We start from the raw sequence: 16,488 nt of genomic DNA on the forward strand, positions 1-16,488 counted from the left end.
CGGACGCGCTCCAGCGGAGACGGACGGCTGAAGCGAAGGCAGACGAAGCTGATGAAGGCTGGAGCGGTCCCTCGGACCCTCCAGTGAAGACAGACGGAATGCTGAAGCGGTCCCTCGGACCCTCCAGCGGATCCCGGACGAGCCCCCATATGTTACACCCCGGCCTAGGCAACCGACGTGCAACTCAGGAAAAATAAAAAAAAAAGGGAAAAAGGGCCCCCAAGCTCACTGCTCTTAAGGAGGGCGAACTCATAAAAAAGACTAATACGAGCTTCCACAAAAATAATCCCAAAACGAAAGTATCGACAACTATTTTCTTTAAAGCAAAATACGATATTTATTTACATCACAACACAAGGCGCCAAACTATTTACAACGGGGGGAAGAATCGCGACCCTGACACACTGAAACACAGGGTTTAAATACCCAGAGGGAGCAATCAGGAAATGGACAACAAGAGGGAAACACAGCTGGGGCAACGCTTACACTGACGAGACAGGGACACGTAAATTGCACACTAAGATAACACAGACTTTCAAAGTAAAACAGGAAACACATAACAGTCACGCCAAAACAAAACGCCTAAAACAATACACTGCCAACGCCGAACCGTAACACGGTTGTGGTGGGGCGTGGTTTGCGGTGCCGTGCGGACGCACCTGCACGGCATCCGCAATCACGCCCGCCGTGTTAAAACACGGGGACTCAGGGGTTGGTGTGTGTGGTGTGACGTGAATTAAATAAAGTTGGCTCTGAACGTTGCTCCGTGGTCCCGCCGTGCCTTATTCACGCCACATTGGTGCCGAAACCCAGGAGGCGGCACGGCGGGTCCGTATTGGAGCCAGGGAATGGAGAAGCTGGCCCGGAGGGTGGCCGAAATGGCGGCCGCCCAGCGGGAGCAGGCGGCGGAGGTGCGTCGCCAGCAGGAAGAGCTGCAGGACCGGTCCGAGCGCCACCTGGAAAGGATTGGGGAGCTGGTGGCGCTGCTCTGGGCCTGGGTGCCACCCCCACAAGTGTGTCCCGAGGACAGTGAAGCGGTGGAGGAGCCGTGTGGGGCACCTCGGCAGCCGGAGGTGGTGGACGAGTCACGCGGGGGTCCGAGCCTGCCGGAGGAGGAGGAGCAGCCGGGTGAAGGGCTGCTCCTGCCGGGAGCGGTGGAGGAGCCGCTCCAATCGGAGGCGGAGGACGAGGCGGGCGAGGGTCTACACCTGCCGGAGGAAGAGGAGTCGCTCCACCCAGAGGTGGACGAGGGGCTGTGCCTGCTGGAGGCGCAGTGCGGGGAGCCGCTCCAAACGGGAGTGGCGGAGGCGGTGGCGGAGCAGCTGTGCGAGGAGACGGAGATCCCTGCTCCAGGGCAGCCTGCGCAGCCGGAGTTGGAGGCAGAGGAGCGGGACAGCCCCGCTAAGCCGGGGGTCGGCGGGCTGGCTAGTCCAGCCTCGCTGCCACCAGTCGATTCTGCGCGCCTGACGTCTGCCCAGCCGCCTGTGTACAGGAGCTCACGGCCATGCCTGTGGGGCCGTGTCCGCTTGCTACGCGGCCGACCTCCGGACCGACTTCGCCGTTGCCGCTGGATGCGCGGGCGGCCACCAGAATGGACGCTTCCCCGTCGCTTGGGCTGGGGCGCCGATGTTTTGGGCCGAGTCTCGCCCCAGTTCGCGGGGGGGGGGGAGTAGGTTCGGCCAGATTGCTCCCCGGCCTCAATCGGGCGATGGGGGTATGTGGTGGGGCGTGGTTTGCGGTGCCGTGCGGACGCACCTGCACGGCATCCGCAATCACGCCCACCGTGTTAAAACACGGGATCTCAGGGGTTGGTGTGTGTGGTGTGACGTGAATTAAATAAAGTTGGCTCTGAACGTTGCTCCGTGGTCCCGCCGTGCCTTATTCACGCCACAACGGTAAAAGGCATGGAATCCCTAGCTATGAAGGCAAAACACGTCGTCTGTCAGTATAAGGTGTAGTTAGACCAGCCGCTAGCTTGCTGGCTAGCAGAGTTGTTGTTTGCTAATTTGTTAGCTGCCAGCTTTCTGTGACCGTGTAAACACAGCAGTTGCAACGCGGATAGTTTCTACACTGCTAATACCCGTTAGGGGGTCGCGACGACAGCTGCCACTGATGCATTTGTCTCATTGTGAAATTAAGTATGCAACTTAAGACCTAATAGCGAGCTGTTCCACTCTAGCAACACACCTGCACTCCTGTAGAGAGCTCATGCGCACCAAGATGAGCTGCATGATAAAGTGAGGGAAATAGAAGTAGCCCACTGTGCTAGCTTTGCCCTGTAAAATGTAATGGACATGTAAAGGATATGCCAAGTATTTTTCTTTTATTTGTGGAGATGAAGTAGACTAAAGCAGCTGAAGCGAATTATTTGACTACATATGAACGTACATTGCAGACATGTATTTGGATTTTGGCAGGTTTCATGATTTAGAAGGTTTTTTTTCTTCCTCTGCAGATTAGTTGCATGAGTTCTCAAATTTATTCAGTAAGCTGTAAAGGTGAGTATTGTGCTGCATTTAAAGATGTCAAAAGATACGCCTGTCGCAGTTGTGGTGCTTTAATGTAAATGTTTGGGCACCCATGGTCAAAATTTTAGTTCATATGAACAGTTAAACAAGTGGAAGATGAAATAATTTCCAAATGGCATAAAGTTACAGATGGCATTTAATTTTAAATAAAATAATTTTCATATTTTTTATTTTTTTTTTAAACAGAAAAGGAAAGTGCCCACAGCAAAAGTTTGGACACCTTGCAGTTGACTGGGGGCCCCAAACTGCATGCCAGTGTATGTAATTGATATACATCAGTTGTAACATTGCAGTTAGTTGTTTGAGTCATGTATGGACTTGTTTTTTGTCCCCTTGTATCATGTTCATGTACACAACAGGGAACTCTACTTTGGCAGCCGAGGACTTCATGTTATCTGTGGACCAGGCCATTGTGAATGGCCATATCACTATCTTCAGCGGCGCACTTATCCTGATGTTTGGCTCTTCCTACTGCATGAACATTTCTTATCCAGTAGCCCAGGCAGCAACCTTGGAATTCTTGCAATGGTAAGGCGGCACCAGTCAATTTTATGCATTGAAACATAAGAATGACGAGATAGTGAAATCTAAAGTTATGCAATCCAAATCAAATCATCAGATTTCCTTTCATTTGCAGCTAAAACGCATAGGACTGAGCAATGCTTGAGTGTTGAGATGATCTTTAGATTGATAAATCAAGAAATAATTAATATTTGCGTTTCAGATGGCTGTCTCTGAAATATCCTTGATTCATGCTCATGTCAACTTATAGAAAGAGACCTTTGAGTAGTAGATGTTCACAGATGTTTCACTACCCTGAAACAGTATTTCCAAGACTCACAGGTTAACCAAACATCTTTGCATCACCTCTCTGTTCCACAATGACCTGTATGTACAAACACGCACTCAAAAGCAAGCTCAATCTACACTTAGATTCATTGCAAATGTAAAAAAAAAACACATACAGTCCAGTCCTCAGTTTCTTAATGAAGTTGTTGTTTTTCATTCGACAGGTGCCTTAAGATAAACCCAAAGTGGAGTGGAACGCGTCTAAGAAAAACCTTGCAATCAATCCAAAGGTTATGATGTTGATCGCCAAAATTGCGGACTATGAGTGGAGAGCATAAAAAGTTATTATTTTTATCCTGAGGATAACATAATCTGCTGTTCAGTAACACTGGTCTCTGGCTCATGGTCAATGTCAACAGCACGGGTGGCCCGCTTGATAGGGGAAAAGTGAAATATAGGCTGCAAATCCTATTCATATTTAGCTAGCATTAGTGCTAGCCAGTTGGTATGTTACTGTCTGCTGACAGGCTCTCTGTCACTTTGTCCTGCTTTAGGTGTAGCATTGTCTTAAGTATTATCTTCATCTCAGTTCATTGTAATAGGCTATTCATTGACACTTGTGGTGCTTGCTCTGCAAACACAGTCCCATTCGTTCAGTTATTTTGGTAAAAGTTTGTGTTAAAGTGACAACTTACAACATATCAATACTTATCAGTTAAGTATAATCAACATAACAATGAGGCTTTTGTTTTACTCGAGTTGTTCTTTGCATATGATTACTTTGCAAATTTCTCCAAGGGAACCCAAATGGCCAGCAGCAGCCCTGAATGTGAGACTTTCAGAAAGCTAGAGCTTCTTCTAAACCTGCAGGTTATGTGCCTCAAATATACCCCTTTTCGTTGCTCCAGATGTGGGGAGGCAGATGAACGTTCGAGGTGGCATCGTCCCCTTCTTTTGTGCTCAAATGTGCGTTTGCATTACATTCTTTTTTCTACGTGCCTTTGTTTATGCATAAGTGTTAGTTGTTCTTGGATTGTTCCAGGAAGGGTTATCTTTTTGTCAATAAAATCCATGTTAATGATTGAAACAATGTCTCATGTCTTATAAGTAAAATAAGCATGTAAAAACTGCTCATACAACATACGATCAAGAATGAACATAATCTTGATGTAATTATAATCAGGGGTTTTGTTTAATAAGGGTTCTTTGGGTGTTTTGTGACAGATAAAACCAACAATCTTACATGGAGCACACTTAATTTAAACTGAAAGTCCAGTAAATATTCAGGAAATTTATGTTAAATTACACTTAAAATCTAAATTTACATGTGATATTATGTAACATTAACAGTGAATTGTAATTTTATAAAACATTTTAAAAAAACTTTTGTGATATGTTTTAATAGATAAATCAGATTATTTTGTGCTGTATAATGTAGTATTACATCAAATATAATTGAATATACAACTTTTTTACTTCCAATAATGTTATTTAACCCAACTGTTAACTGTATATTTCTGTAAATTTAAGCATTATTATTCATATTGCCACATTCATTGACCTTGCTTATAGGTAATTTCATTGTTTACTCACATTAAAATGTTTCTAATTTAATGTCTAAAAGCACTTGGAAAAGGCAAAATCCCATGTAAAATTAGCGCAACAAACTCTATTTTCATTACTGAAAATAACTGTATTTTTATGAGATAGTTATTTTCTGTTATTTTACGGAAGTATTTTGGCGCCCCAGCTGCCGGAATATTACTGTTTTTTTAAGATGTTTTTTTTAACAGTGCAGCTTGAGAGGGACAAAACCTGTGGTTTACAAAATACTGCAACAAAATCTCCCAACGTGTGAATTTGTTAATAACTGGAAGTAAGAATAAATCGCACACAGCTGTGTGTTAAACTTAATCAAATGCATATACTTGGGAGTTGTGTGTTAAGGAAGAAGTGAGCAATGAGTGTTAATTCATGTCATTTTTTGTTTTCATTTCATTGTTGATATTCAAATTTACACCATGTATGTCGTGCATGTTTGTGAGTATTTGTGCAGGTCTCTTGGTGTTTTGGATCACTGTGTCACTAACACGCACACAGTAATAAACAGCTGTGTCCTCGGTCTGCAGATTCTGTCCTGTTATTGTTGCTGTTCTGGCAGAAGTGTAACTATCATTTGCATATTCTTGAATATATTATATTTTGATCCATTTAAGGTGTCAGCAGTATATAGATAATTTGTTTTGAATGTAATGCATTGTTGCAGTTTTCAATTTAGTAAATCTGTTATATCTAGAACAGAGTTATATTGTCCTATGCAAAGCATTTTGAGATATTTATTTATTTTCCTTAAATAACTAACTAAGTAAATAACAAATAAATGAATAAATGTCATGAGATCAGAACCCGGGCACACACTGGACAGGCTGCCAGTCTGTCATGGGACTCACATGGTCACTTATAACCTTTAGCATGTCTTTGGATGTTAGAGGAACCTGGTAGCACTCAGCGAGAACCCTCCCAGAGATTCGTAAGGGAAAATACAAACGCCATTCAGCCTAATGTTTTTCTTTATTTTTTTAATTGTGAGCACTGGACTGGTAAGAATCCTGATAGAATCCAAGGTGGCTAATGTTGACTATATAGTACTATACGTACTGAGTTAATTGTTAATTTGTGATTGTTTTTCCAGATCCAAGAAATATAAACAATCAAACTGTTAATGTTGATATATTTTTAGACGTGATGCTACTGGGTTTGCATCTGTTGATGGTTTGAATCACTGTGGTCACAACTAGCACATTAAAGCTACAGTTGTGTCATGAGCTGTCCGTTAAATTGAAGTGGGGATACATATGTTAAACTATTTGCCCCTTCGTAATTTATTATTAATATTATTTGGTATTTGTCTTAATTACATGTTTCTGAATCTGAAGCAAATTTTAATATAAGACAAAGAAAACCCATGTAAATACAAAATCCAGTTTTTAAATGATTACTTAATTGTAACTCTCCAATGGATGTCACTTTTGCAGAGACTATTTCTCATTGTTGAATGATGAATACGGGCCATACCTGACACAAGTTGGACTTGCAGTCTTTAGATGTTGTTCTGGGATCTTTTGTGATCTCCTGAATGAGTCATTTTTGGCTGACCACTCCTGGGAGGCTACATAACACAATATACAACTTTTCTCCATTTTTGGATAATGGCTCTGAATGTGGTTCCCTGGAGTCCCAAAGCCTGAGAAATGGCTTCGTAACCATTCCCAGACTGACAGATGTCAATGACTTTGGTTCTCAGCTGTTTCTAACTTTCTTTAGATACATTTTTGTAGCCTACTGCACTTTCTCAGAAAGGTCCTTTTAAAATGAATTAAAGAAATTTAACGCATTTTCCCAATAAAACTTGTTGTTCACAGTCGGGAATAATATATTTAGCTTCTTCTCTTCCTCCCAGCAAAAAGATACCAAAAATGAAGATAATTTGCACTTTTGTGATGGTGACAATTTGCAGAATGGGGGGTATCAGAAGGATGTGCGTCGGCATTAAAAAGAAAAGTACAGGACAGGATGAGCTGTGTGTTTGTCTCATACCCTATCAGTCCAAAACCTAGATTTGTGTTATAAAAACAAACCTATTTAGTGAATATGGTTTAATATCAACAGTTATATTTCTTCATTCTATACAAATGGTTTTAATAATTTTGATAACAGAAGATTCAGTGTGATCACAAGCAGCTGAAACAGACACAGAGTTTAGTTGACAGTGAATAAGCAGATATTCAAAGCTCAGTTTCTCTTCCTCGCGCTCACCTCCTGAAATGATACAGATGAAGACATTTTGCACATTTGTATGGGTGCAGCTTGCAGTATGACTGAAGGGCTAAGGAGGATGTGACTTGGCATTAGAAGTAGGGGAGTACCGGACAGTATGAATTAATGACACAAGGAGTAACTGAAAGCTAAAGAGTGATCAAAGTTAAGAAAAGATCATAAGAATCAGGTTTCTCCTTTGTTTTTTCTTTTCTTAAAATAGACAAAATGGCCTAATTCAAAAGTCATGGACAGATGTGACACTGACTGACCTCCAATGTTCTGATAAGCACTACTTTTCGTTCAGAATACTAAAATTTGTGGTTGTTTCTCTTCCTGGCAATGATTTTAACAACAAAATCATACAAGCATTGTCTCTGGGGTATGAGAAAATAGTCTTAAGTTGTATTTTTAACAAACATACATTATGGTGGATTTTGTACAGCCATTCAACCAGCTCCAGTCACTGTGGTCGTCGAGCACAATAATAAACAGCAGTGTCTTCAGTCTTCAGGCTGTTCATCTGCAGATACAGCTGCTCTTTGCTGTTGTCTCTGGAGATGGTAAACCTGCCCTGAACTGACTGAGAATAATAGATTCTATCACTGTCATATTCGATGATTGCAATCCACTCCAGTCCTTTTCCAGGAGCCTGTCTGATCCAGGCCATCCACCTGCTACTGAAATCAATGTTGGAGCCTGTACAGGTCAGTTTGTGAGAATCTGCTGGCCTTTTAACCACTGATTCAGACTGTGTTATAGTCTGACTATCAACACCTGTTGGATTAAAAAAAGAACAAAGAAAAATGGTCATTTACTATAACATAGTAAGACCAAACAACAAAATATTTATATCTGTAAGTGAAAAATCTTCACCTGCCAAGAACACAGTTAAAAGCAGCAGTCCTGCCCTGAAGTCCATATTGTTAAAGTGTGAGTCCACTGCTCTCTGTCATCCTTTCTGCTGTCAGATAAATACACATGAAAGACATTGCTGTTTTGCATTAACTCCTCCTCACTGGAAGAACTCAGAATTAATCATTTTCTCAACTTGTTTAGAGTCCACACAAATTTAAACCACATTATAATGTTTGATTTGAGCCAGAAATTAATTAAATACAAGTTTAAGTCTGTTTTACATTTTGTACCTCACATCATTTCAAACATTTCTACATTTCAGCAAAAATGCTTTCTGAAATCAATTTAAAATTCAATTTTGTTTTCATGCTTTCTTAGAAATAAATATGAAAATAGGAGAGATTTTAGTCATTACCATGACAATGAAATTATCATGACTGTAGGTGCAAGACAGAAAAAATAAAATTCTGTTTGTCATAGTTAAAATAGTCGTAGTAGGAGATTTGTACTCCTTTGTCACTCTATTCACTGCCTAATTTGCTAATAATGAAGACTTAATTATTCTGGTACAAACAATAAGAGAGGCTGTTACATACTTCAGTGAAATAACATAAAGAAACTAAAAGTAGCTTGCATGCAATGGCTGAATGCACAGAGGATGCAAGAGTGAGCATGTGCAAAACACAAAAACTAAATGCTTTCATAGCCAAGCATACATAAAGGAGAGGAACCACCAGATGCTCTGGCAAATCTGCTTTATTGTGCACTTGATCCTGACCTGCTCTGGTGTGCCACATCTATAAGAGGGTGAGCTCCACCCACTAATTACCTAAAAGAAAGAAAACCAGAAAACAAGGCCAGTCACCAGACCATCACTGTAGAAGGATGCTAGAAGAGATCTCTACATCAAATTAATTTTTGATATGATGTGAAACAGCTAAGACAGACACAAAAGTGCTAGCTCATTCAATATGAACTTCAGGCAACACACAGATGATTGTTCTATACTAAATTAGAGGTTCTGTAAGTTTTTGTTCAATACTAAAGTAAAGTACAGTAATCCAGGTAGGAAGTGATAAAGCAAGAATGACTTTTTACAGTCCCTTTTGGAGGAGTTTGAACAAAAATCATGCCCAGATTTTGTGCAGAAGCATGACAATAAAAAATCATATAACTCAGAGTTTCAGAAGAGATTCTTTAGGGGTGACATACAGTTGGACACTTCTACCAGTCAATTATACCATAAACATCTTTGACTAAAACTGAGGAGCCTGATCTTCATCTACAGCACAGGCTCCTGTGGATCTCTGCTTTTCAGTTTGACTGGCAACTGGATGTCATCAGTGAAGCAGTGGGAAGATAATTTATGCTTTCAAGAGGCAACATATACATAAAAAAAGGAATTGGGGACAGAAACTCTACAAGTACTTGTAGTACAGTACTTTGAAGTTGAAGATTAAATCTTTGGAGCTGATCTGTCTTCTGACTGACAGGCAGACATATTACTCCCTTTTAAGTAACATTATTTGCATATTCTTGAATATATTATGTTTTGAGCTATTCAAGGTATCAGCATTAAATAGACAATCTGTTTTAAATGTAATGCATTGTTACAACTCTATTTTCAGTTGAATAAATCTGTTATGTCTAGAACACACAGTCCCAGACTGACAGATGTCAATGACTTTGGTTCTTAGCTAAGATCGTAACATGATGCTAAAGCAGTTCAAGTTCTAAAATTGGCAAGGCACCAAAACCTGCTGGTTTGTTTGAATTGATCATTATTTATTTCATTCCAACTGTCTATAATTTTACTTGTTTTTATTTAGTCATTTATATTATTTTTGCTTAATGCAGCCAGTTGTTGTTGACAGCATGTTACCAGCATGACCATCCATCCATCCATCCTTTTTCTTCCGCTTATCTGGGGCCGGGTCACGGGGGCAGCGGCCCAAGCAGAGAAGCCCAGACCTCCCTCTCCCCAGCGAAGTTGAAGATTAAATCTTTGGAGCTGATCTCTCTTCTGACTGACAGGCAGACATATTATTCCCTTTTAAGTAACTATTATTTGCATATTCTTGAATATATTATGTTTTGAGCCATTCAAGGTGTTAGAGTGAATTGTTAAATGTTGTCATTTCTATGCTTGCCAACTCTGATGAAAGGAACTCCACTGTCCTTCCCCCCAGATTCTCGAGGTTCTGGGTGGGGGGCTGTAGTCTTTTATTACAGACACATCCTTGTGCTTTTTGATGTAACCTTCCTGCGTTAACGACCCTTTGGTCAGCAGGAGGTCTGCCACACACACACACACACACACACATTCTTACTTAGATACAGAAGTTCACACATATACATACAATGCCTTGTCTTAGAACCAAGTGGGCGTTGCTTTGCTATGATGTGTTTTGTGTGAACTGTCTCTCAATAAAAAGGCAGCGAGAGGAGGTCGTCGTCGGGGTCATTTTCGTGGTGGACACAGACGAGGCCTTCCTTGCGCAAATAATCGATCGATCGACTGTCTTGTTTTCTTCATGATGAATAAGTCTCTAGAATTAGCAGGGCTTGTGGAAACACAGACCCAACACAAGGTATCAGCAGTAAATAGGCAATCTGTTTTAAATGTAATGTATTGTTACAACTCTATTTTCAGTTGAGTAAATCTGTTATGTCTAGAACACACAGTCCCAGACTGACAGATGTCAATGACTTTGGTTCTTAGCTAAGATCGTAACATGATGCTAAAGCAGTTCAAGTTCTAAAATTGGCAAGGCACCAAAACCTGCTGGTTTGTTTGAATTGATCATTATTTATTTCAGTCCAACTGTCTATAATTTTACTTGTTTTTATTTAGTCATTTATATTATTTTTGCTTAATGAAGCCAGTTGTTGTTGACAGCATGTTACCAGCATGACCATCCATCCATCCATCCTTTTTCTTCCGCTTATCTGGGGCCGGGTCGTGGGGGCAGCGGCCCAAGCAGAGAAGCCCAGACCTCACTCTCCCCAGCGACCTCCTCTAGCTTATCCGGGGGAACACTAAGGCGTTCCCAGGTCAGCCGAGAGATATAATCTCTCCAGCGTGTCCTGGGTCTATCCCGGGGCCTCTTCCTGGTGGGACAAGCCTGGAAAACCTCACCCAGGAGGCGCATGACCTCACTGGCAATAGCTTTCCTTTAAAAAGTTTTGTGATTAATTTCAACAGGAGCCCCAGAAGGGGCATTCATTGTGCCCTATTCATTGTGCCCTGCCTTATGGCTTCACATTCAGTTTAATTGATCATCTGTGTTAAAACTGTGTACACCCTACAACACTTGGGTGAGTGGTGAAATGTTTCTCCCACTAAAAACGCTACATCCAGATGAACAGAATCAACTTTTCTGGGATTTCTTTACCTGACTTCCCTCAGTATTGAAAGTGAGATACAATTTGAAAATGAAATATTCCTATTTAATTTATGCAGAACACAGACAGCAGAATATTATGTTGTTGGACTTTGAGTTATTTAGTGATGCAGGAAACACCTTCAGGATTACATAAAGGGCTTTTAATAGAATTTAAAGCTGAATCACTCGGCCTGCCCACCTACCTGAACAGAGGTAAACACTCATGCCATTACAGTTCATGCCATGGAGTTTGACCTAATTCCAAACTCGTGTGGGCATGATTACGATCCATTGACTGATAAAATAGAGGAACAATTCTTTTGCATATTATAATAACAGCCCAAACTTCCCTTTGTGATGTTAATGCTATTTATTTATTTTATTTATTTTTTTTGCCAGATAAACCTAATTTCAGCTGCTACCTTATTCTGAAGGGGTCACGACTGCAGGTACTGTAGTGCATATTTGATTTGGCAGAATTTTATGTTGGGTGCCTTTCCTGATGCAACCCCATTAAGTTTCTGTCTCCTCCCAAAATCGAACCATGTGAATGGTAAATGTGAATGGTTTACACATGGCGAATGTGTAAACCACAGCACCATGGAGCCACATTAGCTTTGCTTTATTCTGTACCATGGGGACAACTGTAACTGATCAGTACCCAGTAATTACTCAGTATTTGTGCAGCTCTGTTGGTGGTGTGAATAACTGTGGGGCGACGCACACAGTAATAAACAGCTGTGTCCTCAGGCAGCAGATTCTGCCCATTTATTGTCACGGTCTCACCAGACATGTCTCTACTGTAGCTGAACTTGTTTTTAAAAGCACCATTTTGATAAAGGCTGCCACTACTTCCTCCCCACTGATGAAAAAGCCAATCCATTGGTTTTCCTTCACGCTGTCTGATCAAACCTGTTGCATAGCTGCCATCAGTCAAAGAATAACCAGAGACCCGACAGGTGATGGTAAAAGTCTGTCCAGGCTGAATAACCCTTGAGTCTGGTTGAATGAGATCAATACTGTACACACCTGTGGACACAGAAATAAACATTATCTTGGTAATTTGACTTTTTAGCATTTATATTATATTCAGTAGGGCAAATTCAGTAAATCCCTTACAGTGTACAACAGCCAGCAGTATCAGCGTTAACATGATCATTATTATCAAAGCTGAGTGACATGTGCTGTGTCTGTCTTCTCACTGACACACAGCCACACACTTCCTTTTAATAAACCCTTATTTGCATATTGCTGCAGAAATTTTACTTAAATTAAAGCATATTTATAGCCTGTGTCCTGTAAAGTGAAAGTGAATTATTATGATGATGATAAGAGCTTGTATGTGTTCGTTAAGCTCCTCCTTTCTAGAATTTGTTAGCCATTTGTTGTTTGTTAGTTAGAGTGTGTTGTCAGCCCTTTTATATCATCTAATCTATGCTGTCATTTTAATGAAATGTCATGGATAAGGAGGTGCACAGTATAAGGAAGCTCTGTTATTGCTCTTTTAACTTACCAAAAAGAGCCAGGCACCGTAATAACCAGCAGTTGCTGCTGCAGTCTTCTTTCATTGTTTCATCTCATAATGACAGAGGTGAGAGAGACTTGTTATTTCATGCCCTCTAGTGTTCAGCATTATTTTACGGCACAATGGCCCCACTCCAAATGATTATTTTATGTCCCTAAATATACACATGTAGTATTTCTGCCATTTACACCCAGACAGTAATTTTATCATCATTTAAAGAAGTTGAAATGGCTCCAGTGTTTCTTGATTTTTTATTTTTTTGGAAAGACAATGGGGCAGAAATATATGTACTATTGCTGAATGTTCTAATCACTAATTATTATTAAATGATTGGATTGCTGTTTTAACAAAGATTAAATAAATATGAAACATTTAGAATAAAGAGTCTTTAAAACAACTAATATGAAATGGATTCTAACCATCAGTGTCACAGTGACATCTGCAGTGTTTTTTATGTACAGCTGTGTGGCTTCCTATATCACTGTGGCTTCCGAGCACAATAATAAACTGCAGAGTCTTCAGCAATGAGGCGGTTCATTTGCAGATACACTTGATCCACATTGTTGTCTCTAGAAATAGTGAAACGATTCTGGACAGATGTGGAGTAAACTTTAGTGCCCCCACTTGGAGCAGAAATGTGAGCAACCCACTCCAGCCCTTTTCCTTCAGTCTGTCGGATCCAGCTGATATCAGCATTATCATCTGATATTCCTGCATATGTACAGGTGAGTTTGTGAGAATCTCCAGGTCGTTTTACCACTGGTTCAGACTCAGTGAGTGTCTGACTGCAAACACCTGGAAAAAAAAGAAGGAGACTGATCAGAAAGAAGCCAAACATAATCCTAAGTATGAATATAGAAAAGTGCAGAACTGTGTTATTCACCTGGAATCACTGCTAGCAGAATGAGCATTATACATTGAGTTAAAGTCATACTGAAAAGTTGTTTGTCTGTGTTGTCTGTCTGGTTTGTCTTCACTTTCCCATTCAATAAGTAAAGCTGGCTGAGCCAGTATTTGCATTAACTCCTCCTTAAAATGTTAAAATAAATCATTCATTCAACACTTTTAAACTGCACTTCATTGTAGTTTTATAACACACCTAATTTCACATGGTTACAATTGTGTTACAGAAACTCTGCTCAACCTGTATTCACAAAACCTAGTTGAAGAAAAGCTCAACTGGACAATGACAACTATAACAATGTCAAACCCTATTACGCTATTGATCAAACATTATGATATAATTAATAAACAGCAAAAACTAACAAGAAAATACGGTGAAACTAATGGCTATTCATAGTTTTATTAATCTGTTTTTTGTTGTTGTTGTCGTTTATTCAACCACAGGTCAGGAAGCAAGAACTTTATTACCAAACTTTGGTCTCATTATAGGAGTTGGTATGTAGGATAAACACAGGGGCAAAAACATTTACAAAAATCAGTAGTTGCTTTGCAAAATTTCCTACCAGTTAGTATGTCAACAATATCTGCAGTGTTTTGTGTACAGATCTGTGCCTTCCTGTCTCACTGTGGCGTTCGAGCACAGTAATACACTCCGGAGTCTTCAGTTGTCAAGCTGCTCATGTGCAGATACACTTGATCCACATTGTTGTCTCTGGAAATGGTGAAGCGATTCTGGACAGATGTGGAATAACGTTTGGTGCTCCCACTTGGACCAGAAATGTAGGCAACCCACTCCAGCCCTTTTCCTTCAGCCTGTCTGATCCAGCTCATATCAGAACTATCTGATATTCCTGCATATGTACAGGTCAGCTTGTGAGATTCTCCAGGCTGTTTTACCACTGGTTCAGACTCAGTAAGAGTCTGACTACAAACAGCTAGAAGAAAATAAATATGATCAGAAATGAGCCAAAAAATAAAACTAAGCATGAATACAGAAGAGTGCAAAACTGTGGTGGTTACCAGGTATCACTAATAGCAGGACAAGCATTATACATGTAGATGAAATCCTATTGAAAAGTTGTTGTTTTTGTCTGTATGGTTTAGTCATCTGCACTTTGTTGTGAATTAAATACAGATGGAAGGATCAATATTTGCATTGGCTCCACCTTAAAGCATCAAAATAAATAATGTATTAAAATGTATTTAAATTGCAGGAGGAGGTTAGACTTACTTGCTGAGACTGTGGTTTTACTGATTATAAATATAATTTTAAATTACACGCATAATACTTATAGTGTTTGTTTGGTAAGCAACACAATGTCGATTGAAATGAGTGACTTGATGATGCAGTGCCTGATTCCAAGAATACATTTGTAAAAATGAAGCAAAATTGAACACTACAAGCATTTAGTAATACTATGACTTTTCCCCCTGATTATCTAAAGGCCTGGATTCTTCAATGCTTTTTAACATTTTCTTATTTAAATTATAATTGCATGTCATACAAACCAAATAAACTAGTTCTTCAAAGGTTGGTGACATCTTATTTTGCTAGTTTGATTAGCAATCAAAAACATTCCAAAGTTGACCATCAGCAAACTTCTTAATCCTCCTTAATATGCTTTCCCTCCCTTGGCTTCTGATGACTCTGAAAAGGTTTTAGATTTCTTCACTGACGAGATCAACAGTATCAAGTCACAGTTCAAATCTGTACAATTTCAACCACCCCAAGTCTCTCAAACAGTTCTGTTGTCTGAGTTTAAATTAACTTCTTCAACAGATCTTTTGGATGTAGTCTCATACTGTACGTGTACACTTCACCCTGCCCAACAGAGATCCCTCCTAAATTCATTAAAGAGGCTCACCCTGCCATCTCCCCCTGCTTCTCTCTATTGTCAATCCTTCCTATTGATCTGGGTACATTCCAGATTACTTTAAAAAGCCAGTATTTTTCCTCTACTGGAAAAAAAACCCTTAGATCCCTCTGTTTGAAATAATTATAGGCCAGTTTCCAAACTCCCCTTTATTTCCAAAATCCTTGAGAAAGCTGTTGCCCGTCAGCTTCTTCAGCTTGTTGACGGAAATAACAACGTCAATAAATTCCAGTCTGCTTACAGACTAAACCACAGCAAAACCACAGCTTTATTAAAAATTACTAATGATATTCTTATATCCTGCCCTAATAGTTATCACTGCTGGGATTCCATTCTGGATTGGGGTTAATCTGGGTTAATCTGGGCTGTAATCTGAGGTGCTGTTAATTTGCAATTTCTGAGGCTGGTGACAGCAACAGAGGTGACTCTTGGTCATCCTTTCCTGGGGCGGTCCTCATGTGAGCCAGTTTCATCGTAATACTTTTGGTTTTTGAAACTGCACACACAAATTACAATCTTCTAGAATGACTGAGCTGCAGCTCTTAAAGTAATGATGGACTCTACTTAGCTGATTGCTTCTTGCCATAATATGAATTCTAACAGTTGCCAAATAGGGCTGTCAAGGGTATAAGACATATTTAGAGCTATTATCATTTTTTTATTTGCTACATAATTCCATATATCTTGCTTCCAATATTTGAAAGTAGTAAAAATAATGAAAAAAATCATTAAATCAGAAGGTGTGTCCAAACTTTTGACTGGTAGTTTATGCAAATTAGATTTCCCTAAGTCTTCTCTTTGGTGTGTAG

The 16,488-nt window shown here is 40.2% G+C and overlaps 2 protein-coding genes, 2 long non-coding RNA genes and 1 gene segment (V, D, J or C); 2 read left to right on the plus strand and 3 right to left on the minus strand.

The window, feature by feature from the left end:
- LOC120747509 (immunoglobulin epsilon heavy chain) overlaps positions 1 to 16,488 on the minus strand; it is a 438,017-nt gene that overhangs the window by 90,991 nt on the left and 330,538 nt on the right. The window lies entirely within an intron of this gene.
- LOC120713955 (immunoglobulin mu heavy chain-like) overlaps positions 1 to 16,488 on the minus strand; it is a 539,092-nt gene that overhangs the window by 83,561 nt on the left and 439,043 nt on the right. The gene's annotated exons all lie outside the window — the stretch shown is intronic.
- LOC120714171 overlaps positions 1 to 16,488 on the plus strand; it is a 514,712-nt gene that overhangs the window by 78,320 nt on the left and 419,904 nt on the right. The gene's annotated exons all lie outside the window — the stretch shown is intronic.
- Positions 2,382 to 4,447, plus strand: LOC120714182. The gene is made up of 3 exons (XR_005691361.1): positions 2,382 to 2,785; positions 2,888 to 3,056; positions 3,542 to 4,447. It is a non-coding gene; the product is annotated as an uncharacterized LOC120714182 (long non-coding RNA).
- Positions 7,574 to 8,271, minus strand: LOC120714111. The segment is given in 2 exon segments: positions 7,574 to 7,910; positions 8,010 to 8,271. Coding segments are annotated over 2 exon segments (360 nt in total).

The sequence above is a fragment of the Simochromis diagramma genome, unplaced genomic scaffold (assembly GCF_900408965.1).
Source record: "Simochromis diagramma unplaced genomic scaffold, fSimDia1.1 OVJJ01000321.1, whole genome shotgun sequence".
Taxonomy (NCBI): Eukaryota; Metazoa; Chordata; class Actinopteri; order Cichliformes; family Cichlidae; genus Simochromis; species Simochromis diagramma.